The sequence below is a fragment of the Ambystoma mexicanum genome, chromosome 2p, assembly GCF_040938575.1.
Source record: "Ambystoma mexicanum isolate Mex_15411 chromosome 2p, UKY_AmexF1_1, whole genome shotgun sequence".
NCBI lineage: Eukaryota > Metazoa > Chordata > Amphibia > Caudata > Ambystomatidae > Ambystoma > Ambystoma mexicanum.
This window is the reverse complement of record NC_090923.1, coordinates 1090312180-1090330131: the sequence shown is the minus strand read 5'-3', so window position 1 is coordinate 1090330131 and position 17952 is coordinate 1090312180. Positions and strand designations below refer to the sequence as shown.

At 49.2% G+C, this 17952-nt stretch overlaps 1 protein-coding gene across 6 annotated transcripts in view; it reads right to left on the bottom strand.

The window, feature by feature from the left end:
- LOC138567144 (mucin-2-like) overlaps window positions 1-16962 on the bottom strand; it is a 497812-nt gene extending 480850 nt beyond the window's left edge. For 4 of the 6 annotated variants that reach the window (XM_069645075.1, XM_069645077.1, XM_069645071.1 and 1 more), the window contains exon 1: window positions 16810-16962. Coding sequence is in view for 3 of the 6 variants with exons in the window: in XM_069645071.1 (XP_069501172.1) it covers window positions 16810-16858 (49 nt within the window). In the remaining 3 variants the exon portion in view is untranslated. The remainder of the gene's footprint in view (window positions 1-16809) is intronic. The other 2 variants (XM_069645076.1, XM_069645073.1) reach the window with 1 other exon arrangement.
- Between the last annotated feature and the right edge of the window lie 990 nt (window positions 16963-17952).

Genomic DNA, 17952 nt, shown 5'->3' with positions numbered 1-17952 from the left:
TTCCTATACAGAGTAGGTGAATTTTACCAAATTTGTTAGCGGTTTGCCACTTTCATCAACAGACAACCAAGGTGTAGAAGATAGCTAACAAGATTTAGATGTCTGTCTCTTGATTCTGCCGCACTTGGAACCCCAACACGAGTATCCAAGCCGTTCACAATCTTAGTGTCATCTGGCAGCATGTTGCTTAACAAGGCATGTTACTTGATGAAGCAGGTGACAATTGTCAAGGACAGTTCCACTTCTAGTCCACACATGTACCACTAACAGTCTACGTGGCAGACAGAGGCCAATTTATTCAAGGGCCTCCTAACAACAGGCTAGGGCTTGTTAAACAAAACACATCAAATCAAATTCAAGGTTCATACCCCTTGGACTGAGGCAATCCAGCAGCTCAATCCACAAGATTTCTCTCTGTTGTAGCTTCCTTAAAATGTCACCACCCCTCGACCCCAATGTCACTTGTTCTACTATGACGCATTTCAGTTGCGCCACTGTATGTCTGGCTTCCGCAAAGTGTACCGCAACTGGTGATTTCTGGCTCCTGGTACGGATATTTGATTTATGTTCCGTCCAGCGTATCTTGGCCTTCCTACTGGTCATCCCCACATAGTAAAGGCCGCAAAGACATTTCAGGCCATAGATAACATTCACTGCATCACATGTGCATGAATGTTTGAGCCAAATCGGTTTACCCGAATGTGGATGTCTAACACTGTTACCCTAATGACATTAGCACAGTGTTGGCAATTCATGCAGGGGATCGTGCCCCTGAATGTGCTCATGTCAGATCTCGGGATTTGTAGTTCTGCTTTAATGAGGCTACTACGTAGCGCCTTATTGTTCTTATATGCAAATGTAGGTGTTTGCGGAAAGAGTTGTTGTAGCTTCAGGTACATTTGTAGAATTGCCCAATGTTTCTGTATTATCCTCTTGATTCTTCTACTTTGCGTAGAGTGTGTCGTTACATATACAAGTGTTTCACTGGTCTTCTGGGCTTTGGGTGTGAGTAAAGTGTCTCTTTGAACTTTGCTGACTCTGTCTTTCACACTCTCTATGAGTGTACGATCATAGCCCCTTTCCTCAAATTTCGTCTCCAGCATAGCCGATTGCCGTGTGTACTCCAAAGGTTCTGCGATGTTTTGCCTATACCGTAGGAATTGACTCAGGGGGACACTGTCCAATGTCCTCTTTGGGTGGAAACTAGTCGCAAGAAGCAGGCTGTTCCTGTCTGTGGCTTTAGTGAAAATGCAGGTCTCCAATTTCTGTGCTTGTACATAGACCTCAACATCCAAAAAATGAATATTGGACTTGCTAGTCAGGGTTGCAAATTGGATTCTTGGGTGCATCTGGTTCATCATATTGAAGAAGTCCCGTAATTCATCTTCTGGTCCACTCCAGATCCCGAAAATGTCATCAATGTAGCGGGTGTACAGGGTCAGGTGTCTCGCCCACCTTGGCGAGGAGATCACGTGTTCATGTTCGAGAAAATACGTATATATATTTGCATAGCAAGGAGCCAAGGCTGCTCCCATGCTTGTTACTGAAATTTGCAAAAAGTATCTCTAATCAAACTTAAAGAAGTTGTTCATTAGAAAAAGCTTAAGTAGGGTCAATACAAATACACAGTCGCCTTGACAAGTCTCTGAGTTCAGCAGCAGCCATTCCACTGCCTCAAGTCCCGATTCATGGGCTATATTTGTGTACAGTGATGTCACATCCATTGTGAACAGTGTGTCCCGTCCATCAACAAACTATATTCCTTGGAGTTTTTTCAAAAAGGCCATGGTATCCCTCAGATATGTAGGCTTGTTCTGTATTAAGGGTTGTAAGATCCTGTCCAAGTACTGTGCCAGTGGCACCAGAAGGCTCTCTGTTGCAGCAATTATTGGGCGTCCTGGATGCTTTAAAAGCCTTTTGTGAATTTTAGGAAGTATATATAGGACCGGTATTATGGGATGTGTGTTCTCCAGAAACCTCTGTGTTTTCTCAGATATGACCTCCCTCCTCCCTCCCAATGCTTTAGTGATATTCTGACATGCACGTGACACTGAGACCCTAATATCACCTAGTTATACATTACTTTGTTATGGTAAGGCGTCTTTAAGTTCCCGCGACCCAGGTGTTGATCGACATCTGCCATGTTGCCGGACCGTACACCTCTCTGAATGGGGCTCACAATTGCCCATACCAAGATGGCGGCCGTTGGCACTTGCGCACATGCGCAAAATTGCCATGGCAACCAATATACACAAGTGATAGATAGCCCCGCGCTTATGCGTCGGACGGCTGGTTTCGAACTTACACAGCGAGGTGAGTGCTCGCCCGGCTGACTTCGTTAGAATCTATCCGCCGCTGTGCGGGTGCATCTTGAGTTCAGTACTCATGCATATGTAGAGTATTATTAGATGTATGTGTTGTTGAAACGCGCTAGTGTCCCGCGCTATAATGGGAAGTCTTGTAACTTCATGTTAGTATCAGCATAACGCCACAACGCCATAGATTGCAACGCGGCTTTGACCGCCTATTTGGGGTGCCTGGTTCTCAGGGCTGGAAGCCCCTCGTAATGTCTGGTTTAGTGACGCTGTTTGTACCTTACCTTCCCCCACGGGATGGCTTGTTGGGAGCTTTTAGCAGCTCTGAGTCTATAATGGTGTGCTATATGCACATGAGATTGATTGAGAGGCCATAGGGGCCTGATGCTAGTCAACAGTGAGGTTTCTCCATATTTAATTCTTACACCCCATCCTTCCCTTCCCATAGGGTATCGGGTATCCTCAGGTTCGACACAAATCTGTAGCCAGACTCAGTGAAGCACTGCGGTCCTGTGAGATTGATCCTACTACCTGACAACTACTGTGGATGGACCACAAGGTTTGTGATCCTCCCTATACTATAAGTGATTTAGCTGTGGTTAAACCCCAAACCCTTTGTGATTGTGTTTTCTGTTACTTTTTAGAGGTCAGGCTTGTGGTAAACCTTAAAGAGTTGGAACGAATAGCAACCATAGCCCTGAGGATGGATTCTGTAGTAATCCGAAACGCGTTGGCAACTGATTGAACTCAATGGTGCTGTTTGGAATGGTCTAAATGGACTTTGATGATTCACCCAAAAAAATTCTAGTGTGAATGTTGTAAACACTAGTCATTGTAAATTGTTTTGAAGATGCTTTTCCTTCTTTTTTTGAAAATTCACAAGTAGCGATTCTTTGTTTTGAGTTACTTTGGAAAGTGGGTTAAGGAGATTTCTGTAACAAGTGTGGAGTACCATTTGGACTCATATTGTACTCCTCACGTTATACTTTTCTGTATTAAAAAATCTGTTTGTAATATATGCACATTATCTCTTGAAAGTCATTATAGCCACTGGCCTATTTGCCAGTTCCTCAATTGTATCACGGAAATCCTTGTGTTTGCAGGGTAGATGGACTTTTGAGTGATACTAGGGATATTTTCCCACTTGGTGTGCATATGGGGCTACCGTCTGGTGACACACGGTCTCGTTTCTCTAGTCTCTAATTAGCCCCGAGTGGCCCTGTGGCATTCGCCCCTTTGCACCTGAAGTTCTATTCGAATAAAGTACCTGTACCGATATTCTTCTAGATATCTTTAATTAAATCATTTATGTGTTAGTGCCTCCCACCCCCCACCATTTGCTACTTTGGACTTCAGACAAAACTTTTCAGATGATGAGTAGGGAGGGAGGGAGCTGAGAACAGTATTCTCTTCTTTTCTTTTCTTTTTCTTGTAAATTATTTTTGTAAATTGTAACAAGTAAAATAAAAAAATTAAAAAAAATAAAGCACATTGAAAATTGCATCAACTACAGTGATGACATTCTGGTATTTGGCATAGCTGTAGAAAGATATATGCTGCCACCCTCGCAAGAGTATGCATGGCATTGGAAGCAGCCAACCTCACTTTAAATTAGGACAAATGTGAGTTTTGGAAGGGAACCCTCCGATTTTTCAGGCACATATTCTCAGAGAAAGGAATGACCTCAGATCCTGAGAAGGTTGCCGCACTTAAACGATACCTCCAACAAATGTCTCAGACCAGACAACTCCCAACAGAGACATATTGTTTCATATGCCAGCAGGAGTCTGTCATAAACTGAACAAGCAAAAGAAACCTTGCCCATTATCTGGGCCTGTGAACACTTTCATCTATTTCTCTATGAGAAGATGTTTACGATAGTCACAGATCACCAGGCCCTATTGTTTCTGTACGGGAACCCCCAGGCGAGAATGCCTCCTCGCATTGCCTATTGGGGCCTGCGGTTGCAACACTACGCATTTAACATCATTCACCGTTCAGAGAAGGAGGACAATCTGGCAGATTTTCTATCACATCATCTAAGATCAGAGGATGTGCCCGAACTGTTGGTTTAGTCAGGGAAATGGAGGGGAGCCAAGGAAAGGGCCGGTTTGAGCCTCAAGAAGTGAAGAGGGATGTGGACAGCCTCTTGAAAGTGAAGGAAGAACTGGTCGCATCGGATTAAGGGTTTTTGCTGAAGGGTAACGAGATGGTGGTGCCTACACCACTGAGAAAGCAGGTGGTGGAATCAGCGCATTAAGGGCATCAGGGCATTGTGTTGACCAAAAGAATTTTAAGGCAAAAGGTATGGTTCCCACGACTAGACTCGATGGTAGAAGACCTACTCAAAGAGTACCCCACATGTTGCTCGATCACACCCACAAGGCATCCCGAACTGCTAAGAATGACTGACCTTCCAAAACGGGTGTGGAAGGATGTGCTCGTCGATTTCTTTGGACCGATTGAAGGGGGAAATATGTGCTAGCAGTTGTGGATGAATATCCACAGTTCTCCAAAGCACAGATGGTAACTTCCATGGCAGCCCACCGCGCCATTCCAGTGCTGGACCGGAAATTCACAGCAAATGGCATTCCGAGACAGGTGAAGTCGGACAATGGACCACCCATTCACAAGCTAAGACTTCTAGACATTTGCTCAATATATGGGGTTGAGCCACAGAAAGATAACTCCAATATGGCCCCAGGCCAACGGGACAGTTGAGCACTTTATGGCCAACTTGAAGAGAGCACTACAAATATCCCATTTGACAGGGCAGCCATATGAACAGGTGCTACATCAATTGCTAGGAGATTACCGGAGCACACCCCAAACCTCTACAGGAAAATGCCCTGCAGAGGTAATGTTTGGTCGCAGCATTCTCATTCGGCTGCCACAACACAATACGGAATCTGAGAAATATGTGGAAGACAATGTCATGAGAGCAAAGGACTTGTCTGCTAAGGAGAAGATGAAATGTTATGCCGACACCCGGAGGAGGGCTAAGGACTCCTCACTGACGCCTGGAGATTTGTCAATACGGCTTTTATTCGACAAATGTGTGATTTGCCATAGGTACACATATTGGGAGCATGTACAAACATAGTTCATTAACACAAAAGCATAAATAGCATATATAAAAACTTGATTTTAGAAAATATTTTTGGGTAAAAATATGTGCTCAGTGCGATCCACCTCAGGTCAATAATTTTTGCAACATTGGTTACCGACCTCTTGGGATACTGGCAGGATAGGAAATACTTTGGTATCATATCGCTGAATTTCCATTTTTGATCCTTTTTGCCCTTACGCACCAAGCATGTGCTAGGTAACTTACTACACAGTACACCACTTTCATTTTGTCACAGGTTTTAAAAAACTTGAGCGCAATGCTTGTGCGGCGTTTAACATACGTGTTACATATTGTTTTTGTTTTTAAAATCTCACAACGTGCTACACGGTAGTCCTGGCAAAAAAAGAAAAAATGGAGTAGAGTTTCTTTAACAGAACCACAGATCGGACATGTGTCAGTTTCATCAGGCGACCAATTTATTTGTTCGATATGCCAGGTTCAATTGTGAAAATCTCAATCTAAGATAGAGGCTACGTGCCAGTGGGGTCCTGACTTGGTCAAGATAATTTTCAAACCCTACAGATGATTTATGGGACAGATAAACGGTTTATAGTGATAAAGTCGAATTACAAAATGTCGAAAGTCAAAATGTCGGAAAAAAATGTCAGAATTTTTTTTTTCTAATGTCCTTTTTTTAAAATTTTCTGTTCGAAATGGGGGGTTCGACATAATGTTTTCGACTTTTTCACTGCCTACCCAGATAAACAATACCTGAAGTAACACTCATGCAGTCAATGATTAGCTCAGCCTCAATAATTCTTTGGGAAATGTTTTTTGCTTTAGATATGTCACCCTGTGTGATTCCCTGGGGATTCTGCCAGAGGTCTCCCAATTCCATTCGCGCCAGCATGTTTTTGACATGCCCCAACAATGCCAATGATCTATCACCCTCTGCCTCTAAGATGTGGGCCCTGGCTTCCCAATATATTTTTTTTTTAACTTCTTTTTTATTGGTTTTACAACAAAGGGAAAAATGCATCCCCAACTCCCCCCGTTCCCCCCCTCCCCTTGAAGGCAATTGCTTATGTCCGTGGTCCATTATTGTCATGGGCCACTCGCCAAAGTTATTAAGTTCATAACAGAGAAACTGTCATCCCGGCCACCCCTCACTCTCCTCTGGGAGTGGCCTCTCCTTGTCCGTGAACATATGTGTTGGCACCTTGGAGTTGTATCTATATTATCCATTATTTGCTCCGGCCCCGGCCAGGCCGCCTCCTCCCCACTCACTGAGTTCCCTTTGGTTTGTGTTCTGCCCCCGGGCATAGGGCATAGTCGGGCCAGCCTGTCCTCCTTCCGAGTCATCTGAGTCACTCCTGTTGTTTCCCGCCCCGTCTCCGAACAGGTCCCGCACCAGGGTGTTCCACGCCAGTATTCTGGCTCCGCTATTGCCTTCTCCCCTCTGTGTGGCTCTCATCCAGACGGTCGTTTCCGCTATCGCCCATTTTTGTAGATCTGCCCACCAGCCCTCTGCCGAGGGTCCTTCCCTCGTGTTCCATGCCATTGCTATGCGGCGCTTCGCCAGTATTGTCATCAGGTCTTTCATTTTTGCCACGTGTGCCATCTGCCTGTCCCCCCTCGGGAACAGGCCCAGTATATAAGACCTAGGTGACCATGCTTGCATATGGATTCCTGCCGTCCTCGCCTTACTCTTCACCATATTCCAGAACTCTGTTATTTTGGGGCACGACCAGAACATGTGCACCATGTCCGCTTGTTCTTCCCGGCAGCGTGGGCAGCTGGAAGTTTGTCCTTTTCTTATCTTCATCATTCTTTTGGGAGTTAGGTATGCTCTGTGGACTATGTAGATTTGCAGCTGCCTGAACCTGGCATTCCTAGAAACTTTTTTTGTGTATTGGAGGGTTCTATTCCATTCTCCTTCTTGGAAGGGCTGCTGGAGCTCCTCTTCCCATTTTGCCCGCACGTTCAGTGTTTTCCTATTAGTGGTACCCAGTAGTTGCTCGTAGAGCCTGGACACAGTGTGTCCTCCTTCAGAAATGTCATACCAGGTATCCAGCGCTCCCCCAGTATTCTCTGCCTCCGCCTCTGGCATGGTTCCCCACCTCTTCTTCATTGCTTGTACTAAGCTGTTATACAGGATGAACTGGCCCTTGTGCACCTCTTGCTCCTCCACCAAGGACTGGAATCCGACCCACAGGTCCCCTATTTGGGCTACCCCCTTGTCCTCCCATTGTGCCCTGTACGTGGCCAGGCTTGTTATGCGGGTATCTACCAGACCCGCCAAGGGGATCTGTCTTGAGCAGGGGTCCTGCATGCCTTGCGTTTTCCAGGCTCTTTCCCATAGTGTTCGGCCCAGCTGGGCCATGCTAGGAAGAGACCTAGCCTGGGCAGCTGGCATCCAGAGGAGTTCCCTCAGGTAATATTGCCTGAGTGCTGGTCGGAGGAGAATTGCGTCAATGGAGGTGTCCTCCCCCAGCCATCTCACCACAAATTGGAGTTGTGCCGCTAGGTAGTAATGCAAAAAGTCCGGGAGTTTGATGCCCCCCCACTCGTGGCTCCTCTGTAATGTAGTCAGTGCTACCCTGTTTCTCCCCCCTCCCCACAGGAAGGTCCTCACCAGGTTGTGCAGGCGTTTAAAGAAAGCTCCCGGGATGTTATAAGGGATATTGGTAAAGTAATATAGGAGCCGGGGCAGGACCGTCATCTTCAATAAGGCCGCTCGGCCTATCATCCCCAGTGGTAGGGTCTTCCAGAACTGCATAGCGTGCTCAATTTTGTTCAGGGCCGCCTGCGTGTTGGCTATGTGTGTGTCCGCGGTATCGTGGTGAATGTCCACCCCCAGGTATCTAAAGGTGGTCGGGGACCATGTGAGGCCCAGGTGCGGCAGTTGATCTGGTGGCACTTTTCGCAGGCCCGCCAGGGGGAACAGTGAGGATTTCTCCTTGTTGACAGTGATTCCCGATAGTCTACCGAATGCTCCTAGTGCCTCGAGTAAATCTCGTAAGTGGGTGCGTGGGTCCTGGACGTAGAGCAGTATGTCGTCTGCGTAGATCGATATCTGGTGTGTCACCCCGTCAATTGCTATGCCCGTGTCCATATAATCCGTTCTTAGGAAGGCCGCGAATGGCTCCAAAGCTAGGATATATAACATTGGTGACAGCGGGCACCCTTGTTTCGTACCTCGCCCTATGCTCCATTCCCCGGAGACAAGCCTACCCGTCTTGACCCTTGCTCTCGGGTCTTTGTAGAGCAACTTTATCCATTGAAGGAACCCCTGCCCTATCCCAAAGTGGGCGAGTGCTCCCAAAAGCCAGTCCCAGCTCACCGAATCAAATGCTTTAATCGCATCTAGTGAAGCTACTGCGCACTCCCCCTCTACTTGGTTAGTCCTATCAATGACGTAATGGAGTCTCCGGAGATTCCATGTCGTGTTTCGTTCAGGTACATACCCTGTCTGATCAGTGTGGATCAGGGTGGGTAGCACTCTCTTGAGCCGGTTAGCTAATGCCGCTGTCAGGATCTTGGAGTCCTGGTTTATCAGGGAAATTGGTCTATAGGACCCACACTCGAGGGGTGGTTTCCCTGGTTTAAGTATCGGCACTATAATGGATTCCGACATGCTATTCGGGAGCCTCCCCGTCTCATATGCCTCCTCCAGTGTTTCCAGCAATCTAGGGGCTAAACTGTCTCTGTACTTCTTATAGAATTCCCCCGGTAGCCCGTCTGGCCCCGGGGTCTTCCCTGTCGGTAGTTGGGTGATTACTTCCGCCAGTTCCTCCACTGTGAGGGGAGCATCCAGCATTTGGGCCTGTTCCTCAGTGAGTTGCGGGAGCCTGATTTCCGCGAAGGCGTCCTCTAGGTCCCCCTCCTCCCCCTCTTGGACTTTTGTGTACAGTTTCTCGTAAAATTGCGAGAACACCTCGTTTATACCTTCCTGGGACCTTACCTCCTCCCCTTGACTATTCTGGATTGCATTTATTGGTTCCCGCTTGGCCTCCTGTTTGGTTAGCCAGGCCAGGAGCCTGCCGGGCTTATCCCCCTCTGCGTGCAGCCTCTGTATGTGCTTCCCGTAATCTAGGCGCCCCAGTCTTTCCCAAGTCCCCATGCACTGTTGCCGCAAGGTGGTGAGGTCATCCTGATCTCCTCCGTTCTCCCCCGCCCGTTTCTCGGCCCTCTCAATCTTCCTTTCTAACGCGTCCAGTTGGGTCAGGGTTTCCCTCCTGAGTCCTCCCGTCTTCCCCATTGCCGCACCTCTGACCACCACCTTAAGGGCCTCCCAGATCGTCACCATGCTGTCCACACTACCCGAGTTATGCTCAAACTAGTCTTCTATCGTGCTTTGGATATGTTCCTGGAATTCCCCGTCCAGCAGTGCTTCTGCCCTTAGTTTCCATGTGGGCGTGGGGGCCCCTCTGTGTGTATGTGCCCATGTGACTCTCAAGGGGGCGTGATCAGACAGGGTTCGTGCATGTATATGTGCCCCAGTGAATTCACCTAATGTTTCCCTTCCCGTGAAAAGGCAATCAATCCGCGTGAATGTCCCATGCGGAGCACTGTAATGTGTGTATCCCCTTTCCCCCTCATGTACCTTCCTCCAGATGTCTTCCAGTTCCAGCTGGTCCAGTATCTTCCGCAACCTCCGTGCTGGTGGCGCTGGTCGTCTGTGCTTATCGTCCGACCTGTCTAGTCGGGGGTCCAGTGTGCAATTGTGGTCTCCAGCCCAGATGATTGTAGCGTTCCTGTACGGGGCCAGCCGGGGCGTGAGTGACTCAAAGAAGGCTGTTGCGTCATGATTGGGGGCATAGGTGTTCACCAGGCACACCTCCCGGTTCTCCAGCATTCCGTGGACGATCAGGACCCTACCCTCAGCGTCCTTTTCCTGGTTGATGAGCTGGAATGGGGTGCTCGGGGCGATCCAGGTCATCACCCCCCTTGCGTAATTAGAGTACGATGAGCTGTACATCTGACCTCCCCATTTTTTGGCCACCTTGGTTTGTTTTCCGACCGTCAGGTGCGTCTCTTGCAGCATTGCAACGTGAGCTTTCGTTTTGTTTAACCAGGTGTAGACCCTCAGCCTCTTGACGTATGCATTTAGCCCTCTAACATTCCATGTGACGATGTTTAGGTCATCTCGGTTCTTGTGGGGCAGGTGTTAGTGGCCCTCTCCGTCCCATGGGCCCGTTCACTTTCATCTCCTCTTGACCTGTCTCTTTCCGGGGGTCCTCGTCCCGCATCTCTCCCGTGGTACTTTGTGCGGTTCACACGTCCTCCATCCTCCGCGTTTCCCAGGGGTTTAGCTGCTCTTGCGGTTCTTGGATCCGTTTTTTTCCTGGTGTTTTCCTTCAATACGCTTCGCTGACCCCTGGCGCCCGGGGTCCGCCTCGCGTGTCCGCCTTCCGTGCCTCCGCCGTGGTTTCTTAGTCTGTCATGTCCTTTTTCCCTAGTGCCTTCACCCCACAAACTTAACCTCCTAACAACTGTAACTAAAAACAACAATAACAAACGCCCAGCCTCCCTCCCCCTGCTCGGGCCCCACCGCTCTCCAGGTGTCGCCTTCCTTTCCTCAGGCTTACTTGTCGCGGCGTAGTGCCTTAGAACTGGCACTATAAACATTGTCTCTGCTTGGGGTTCCCACTGTGGGTCTTGGCGGTCCTGTTCCGGAAGTCTTGTGCTCCCAGTTTATTCTTGGTTTAGGCCTTGAACTCGTGAGCTGTTGGTTATCCTGCTCCTTCACTTTTTTACTGGGAGTATCCCTGTGTTTTCTCTCCCGTTTTGTCTTTAAGTTAGTTGCAGTGAAGTGGTGTAGCAACCTGCGGTTCGCTGCAGTGTTCCTCAGATTTTTGTCTCGCCCTGATCTACCGGGCGCCTGGGTCTTGCATTCCATCTTCAATCTCCTTCTCTGTCTCGTCGGGGCGCCTCTCTGTTCCGTCTGTTCCCCTCTTCCGGCTGCGGGAACCCCTGTTGGTCCATCCACAGTTGGGCGTCCGCTGTGGTCTCAAAGATCTGTGTCCTTCCGTTATGTAGCACTTTGAGTTTTGCCGGGTATAGTAGCATGAACTTCACGCCCGCAGCTCGAAGGCGGTCTTTGGTCGGCCAGAACTGAGCTCTCTGCCTTTGCACTAGCGCCGTGTAGTCGGGGTAGATGGTTATCCTGGCTCCATTCCGGGTTATGACTCCTCCGTCTCTCGAGAACGCCAGGATTTTTTCCCTGTCTTTAAAGTTCATGATCTTTGCGATCATAGGCCTCGGTGGTGCCCCCGGGCGTGGTCTCTTTGTTAATGCCCTATGTGCCCTTTCCACAACGAAACCCTGGGACAGGGTCCCGGCACCCACCGCTTGGATCAGTAAGTTCTCGATGTAGTTCGTGGGATCTCTGCCTTCCTCCCCCTCCGGCAGCCCCACTATGCGTACATTGTTGCGTCTAGCCCTGCTTTCCGCGTCTTCGGCTCTGCGTTCTAGCGTTCTGATGCGTTCCAGTGCCTCTGACATTTGAGTTTGGGAGGCGGTCATGTCCGCTGTATTGCTCTGTACCTGTTGTTCTACCGTTGTCACTCTCTCTGCCAGGTTTCTCGTGTCCTGCCGAAGGAGCCCCACGTCTACGATTACTGCATCTAGCTTGCCTTCTATCGAAGTCTTTAGTGCTTCTATGGCCTCCAGGATGCTCCCTTCCACCTGTTTGATCTCTCCATGCGCCACATGTGACGTTACCGTGTCCATTTCAGCTGCCTCGGGCTGCTGATCCTCATTCTTGCGGGCAAATGACTCCATGACCGTCTGCCTCCCCCTACCACCTCTTGGTTTGTCTGGCATGTTGGTTCCGATTGCTGTGTGCCAGTGCGCGGTTCCTGCTCATGCAGTTTCGTGGTGGTAGCCTATCGTTGTTGCTTGGGCTGGGGTCTGTACTATGGTCCTCCTCTCGTGCGGATAGCTTCACCCCGTCTTCCGTGGGGTGGTGTACCCCTGGCTGTTTCTTCCGTGCGGGTGTATGTGGGAGTAGGCCCGCCGGTAGGCCTCGCCAGTTGTGTGATTCGTGCTCTTCTGGGGTCTCTGTCAAGGCTGTTTGAGTGGGCTATATCCTCCTTCGTATGTCCTGTGACCCCCAGGGCGGGCGTTCGGCCAACCTCTCTGGTGTGGCTCTGCCGTCTGTCGCCGTCCGCCCCAGCATATGTTGGTGGAAACTGGCCTCCCGCAGGGGCCCGTCACAGACGCATCACCCTCCTCTTCAAGTGAGTGTTACCGGTCCCCAGGTCGGGGTCGGACACTCCGTTCACCCCCTTCGTCCTCTGGCCTCGGGGTCTCGGGGTCTCTTTTCCTTTCCCCGGCTGGGGCCTTTCAGCGCCCGACTACCAGTCTTCGCTCGGGCTCCGCCACCCGTGCCTGCTGTCGGGGGGCCGTGGGCCCTCGCGCCTCTGTGTGCCTGCCCTGGCACGGCGTTGCGGTGCGTCCTCCGGCCTCCTTCTGCGGTGGCTTTTCCGTCCCCCGCAGCGACCAGTCCTCCAGGGCGCTCCCGGCTGGTGCTCTCGACGTCCTCACCTCCAGCCCCCCTTTGCTGTCTGTCGGGGGGGGGCGCACCCTCCAGTCCTCCGGCGCCGCTGCTGCCGCCTGGTCCTTTTCCGCTCTGCCACGGCTCGTGCTGTGGTCCGTGGGCGTTCGCACCTCCCCCGTCTATCTCGGCACAGCGCTGAGGCGCTTCTCTCGGTCTCCTTCCTTCTCCCGGGCGGCTCGGTGGTCTTCGCTAGGCTGGCTGTCCGCCGGCGGCGCCCCAGGGTCCTGTTTTCCTTCCTCCTGCGCCCGCCTTCTTCTCGGTGGCGAGCGGCTCGCTCAGCGAGGCGCGTCCGCCATTTTGCGTGGCGGAGTCGCGTATCTCGCACTCTCCGTTTTCAGCCTTCTCGGTCCCGATTTTCCTCGGACTTTCTTCTGCGTGTTCTCTGGGCGTTCCGATGCCTTCCCTAGCTCTTCCTCTCTCGTTTTCCTTCACTTTATGGCCTTTTCCAGGATCTATCTCCGGATCGAGTGGGAGCTCTTGAAGACTAGCTCACGCTCGCATGGCCGCCAAGCCACGCCCCATGTGCCGGCTTCCCAATATATATGTAATTCAGGGACCGACCACAGTCTCAACCAGAGGAGGACCGGTTTGAATGGGGCCTCTTTCTGGATTGGTGTTGGCCCAATTCAACGTAAATGGGAGTGCTCAGGAATGATTTGGGCAATCCTAATAATTTTTTCAAGAAGGATCTTTCAGCCAACCCCAGTTTATTGGTATCTGAATGGCCTCACATTTCAGCCCCATACGTTGCTGTTGACTTAGCTTGGGCTGAATACATTTTGATAGCAGGTGAAATGGGGCCTTGGCTGTAGGAATAAATAAATCTCAATATGCCTCCCCCATATTTTCCCAGGAAAAAACTGGATTTGGACGACTGAGAAGGCTAGTTGCCTTGATCGTTAAATCTCACCCCTAGATAGTCGTATTGTTGCACCTGCTCAAGGATGGTATTATTAATTGCCAATCTAAATTTTACTTATTTACTGAATCTGGACCGAAAAAGCAGTGACTTGCTTCTTGCCATATTGATGTTAAGTCGGAGTTCCAGGCACTTTCCTGCAAAGGCCTCCAAAGTAGTTGTGAGGCCCTTGCCAGATGTTGACAACAGGACTCCATCATCTGCAAAAAAGGAAGATTGGAAATGCCTCTTGACCTAATTTCGGGCAGTCTTGGCATTTCAACTTGACATGCCGGACCACCTCGTCAATATAAATCAATTAAGCTTTTAGTGAATAAAGAAGTTTGTGCCTGTTACCCAGTGCCCGCGTCGTTATTGTGGGAGACGCCATGCAGAGTCTTAAGTCGCGGGCAGCCCCCGTTGGACTTCACAGGACAGTTGTTTAATGCCTGAGTCTGTAAGGGATGTGTACAAAAGGGACAGCTATGCTCTCTGAGTTCTGACCTCATATAACCTGTCACTCGAGGGATTTATCTGCCGGTGAAAGGCCTGCGCTTGCAAAATCTGGACAATCCACTGCACAGTTCTACTGTCCTAGAGATAGCTCTGCTGTAACCTGTAAAGTCTGTGGAAACCAGGGAATAGCTCTTCTGTCTGTGGTCTGAGTTTATGCAATGTCTTCGAGGGCATAGCTCTGCTGTCTCAGACCTGGTCCTGCAAGATTGTTTCCACCTTGTCATTAGCCCTTCAGTCTGTGACTCTGGCCATTTGCGTCCCTATAGGAGGGTAATGGGGCAGTTTCCCCCTCCTATTTGCTGCTTTGCCCCCACCCTCCTAACTGGCGCCCTCCCCCCAACCCACCCTTTTGGCAAACAAGTCTGCACAGGAGCTTAAAGATGCTCCTTCTCCATCCGTCATTTGCGCGTTTGCAGGCTCTTTGTTTGCCAAGCCTTTGCTCTTTCTTCTGGCCTGAAAGGGACACCACAGGAATCAATGGGCCATGAATATCACTCAGGTGGGGACAATCACTGTTAAAAGCAGGCTTCCTACATGCCAGGCACAGCATTGTTTTTCAAATGTGCAGCTTGCACTATCATAGAAAAAACAAAAAAGACATTTCCAAACAAATATGCTTCTTGAACTTAAATCCACTATTTTTCTTTAAACTGTTTAGTTTGTTTGTGTCCCGCATACATTCCCTGTTATTTGTGGGCCCCATCCTTTGTGGTTGACAAGCATATACCATCTTTAGCAATATATCCTGTGATAAAACAGCCTAATCACAAATACTTCTTATCTGTTGACTGCAGTTATTTGAAAACGAAACTGTGGTCTCATGGGTGCCAGCTTTTGATTTTTTTTCACAATGGGGCAGAAATTCTCCCACACCCATCAGGAATGTAAGCAAGCGACCAGCCCAACCCATCCCCTGGCCGAACCTGTTATAGCACTTGTTTTTTTTTTTTAAATAAGAAAATGCAACAACTCATAAGATTAACAGTCAGTTTTAAATATATAACCGCTCAGCAACAGTCACTCAACCTGCTGAGCTAACCTGGTAGCCGCTACTGTAGGCTGTGTCTGGATCCCTTAATGTGCTCCAAATCACTACATTGCCAACAGTGCAGTTCATGTACATGACTTCAACGTCAACAGTATTTTCATCTCCAGCCACGCTGACCCTGTATATAGATTCATTGAGGATGTACCAGTGGCGGCTCGTCCATAATGGACGAGGGGGTGCCGACCCACTTGCACCCTTGAGTGTATGATGAGGGGTGCGCGTGTGAATGAGTGAATGCATGTTGTGTGTGAATGTTATGTGAATGAGTGTGTGTTTGTGTTGGGCCAGGGAGCTGATTTTGACGGGTGGAGGGGAGTGCGATTGTGCAACTATGGCATTTTTTTGCCATATATTGGCAGAACAAGCTTGGACATGTTTTCTTATAGTACAATTACTGGCATTATGTGCAAACCAAACATGAGTATGTTCTGATAGGGGAATACTGACATATATTGGTGCAGCCAGCATGGAAATGTATGGGCATAGCCAGCATGAACTTGTTTTTATGCTGGCATGTATTGTGGACAAAGGCATCATGAAAATGTGTTGGGTTAAATGCTCCTGTGCATTGTTGGTGACTTGCAACTGGCGGATTTTCTTATGAGTTACCTACAAAACCAATTGCAAACCGTTTGGCTTATTACCCAATTTTTCAAACGACATTGTGCTGTAAAATGCTCCATTTTAAGCCATTATTTAAAAAACTTCACAGGGGGCATACCCCCCTCTAACCTCTCAGTGTGTCTGGCATATTTGGGGGGAATATTTACACCCCTCGAATTCAAAAAATCACCAGCTGCCACTGGGATGTACAGTCAGAAACTGTAAACAATTCTATAGGGGCAACGTGAGATTCTTAGGACCATTGCTAAATAACCTAGGCAGCAGCTGCTCTACCCCCTCCCCTCCCGGTACTTGGCGCCTGTAGGGGATATTTAACAGACTGTGCTTGACTATCATTTGAACCTGAGGTATGAGTGATATCTCTTCTGTTAAGCTGACTCATTTTGACCGGCTATTATTTGAAGCTGTGCTCGGAGTAATGTCTGCTTCAGTTAAAATAATGCAGTCTCTTTCTGAGTGCATCATGTATTTTTCCAACTGTTGAAAGTGAGTTAACTTTTTAGGATGAATATAAACTTGATGCAAAACTTGTATTGTCTTAAACCTACTCTGAACATGCTTAATGTAACGTTTTTTTTTTTAAACCAGCGTCGCAAAATATTGATATATTTAAACCAGATTGGCCTGTTGACACTTATTTGACCCTTGGGCAACCCTTGGTGGCGCCTCTGTGTGCCACAACCCCACCCACACCCTTAACACTAATTTCAAGGGACACCACTGGCTCTGGGCAGGGTTCAGGGGAGTCGATATGGGGGTATGATGGTGGCTTACCGTCAGGCACCAAAACCGAGGCGAGGCAGAGGTAGAGGACAGCCCTCATGGTGGTTGCTGGGAGGCGCTGAGCAGTATCCCCAGGCGCGGCGCCGCTGCTTTGAGTCGGAAAGCCAGGTGCTCCTGGATTTTGTACTCTTTCAGTGAAAGAAGGTGGGTCATGGGCGAGATTTTTCTCTGGGGTGGGTCCCCGTTTGTGTGTGTCCTGAAAGGGATTTGGGTGTATAGGACGAGGGAGCTGCGTCGAAAATGACTTCATGTGCCTCGCGCCTAATCCCCGGCCATTTGTTTGAAGCAGTCGAAACCCTGACGATACACATTGTTATTTTTTAATATGTCTCCTGTAAATAGAATGGAAACAGGTTTGCACACTTTCGTTGAGGTAGCATGCGATCTCTCGAGCTGCAGACTGGGACCAGCTCTGCCAGGTGTCCACTGGCCTTGCTGGGCCAGCGTTTTACGTGGGTTCTGCCATCCACGTATGCCAAGGCCTGCCCCTGGTCCTCCTGTTTTATAATTCGGGGCTGATGTGTATGCATGTGGGGAAACCTCTGTGACCTGTGGTAGCAGTGTTGCACTTGCTGGTGAAGGAACCACGACCTTGCTGCAGATGAAGGAAGCTTGTGCGGTTTCTTATGTTGTACCAGTTCTCTACGTGAGTGAAGCTTGCCCCCACACCCGTCTGCACTCCACCTACTCTCGCGCTACTGCTGCACTGCTGCTGGCCTGTACCCTTTGGGAGGTATGGCGCAATCCATCACAGACACCTTTGTGTGGAGAAGGCCGCTTAAATGTGACAGGTCAACGCTCCCATAAATTGCTCACCTGGCGCCATGAACCGCACCACGTCTAACAGAATGAACCTTTCCATGATTAACCCCTCTTGCAAAAACGCCCAATTCCGTTGTCCATATTCCAAACCTATTACTACTCTAATGACCGTTTGCCAAATCAGCTCGAGCAACTCTCCACTGACATCCTCGCTCTTTCTCTCACCATCTGCTCCTTCACCTCGGTCCCGTGAAGAGAACTGAGCAAGCCTTCCCTAACTTCACCCTGCCATTTTCCCTAAAACTTCCGCAAAGCAAGCGCCCAAATCCGTGTTTCTGCTGGCACTCACATCCTTCCCATGAAGTGTAATTG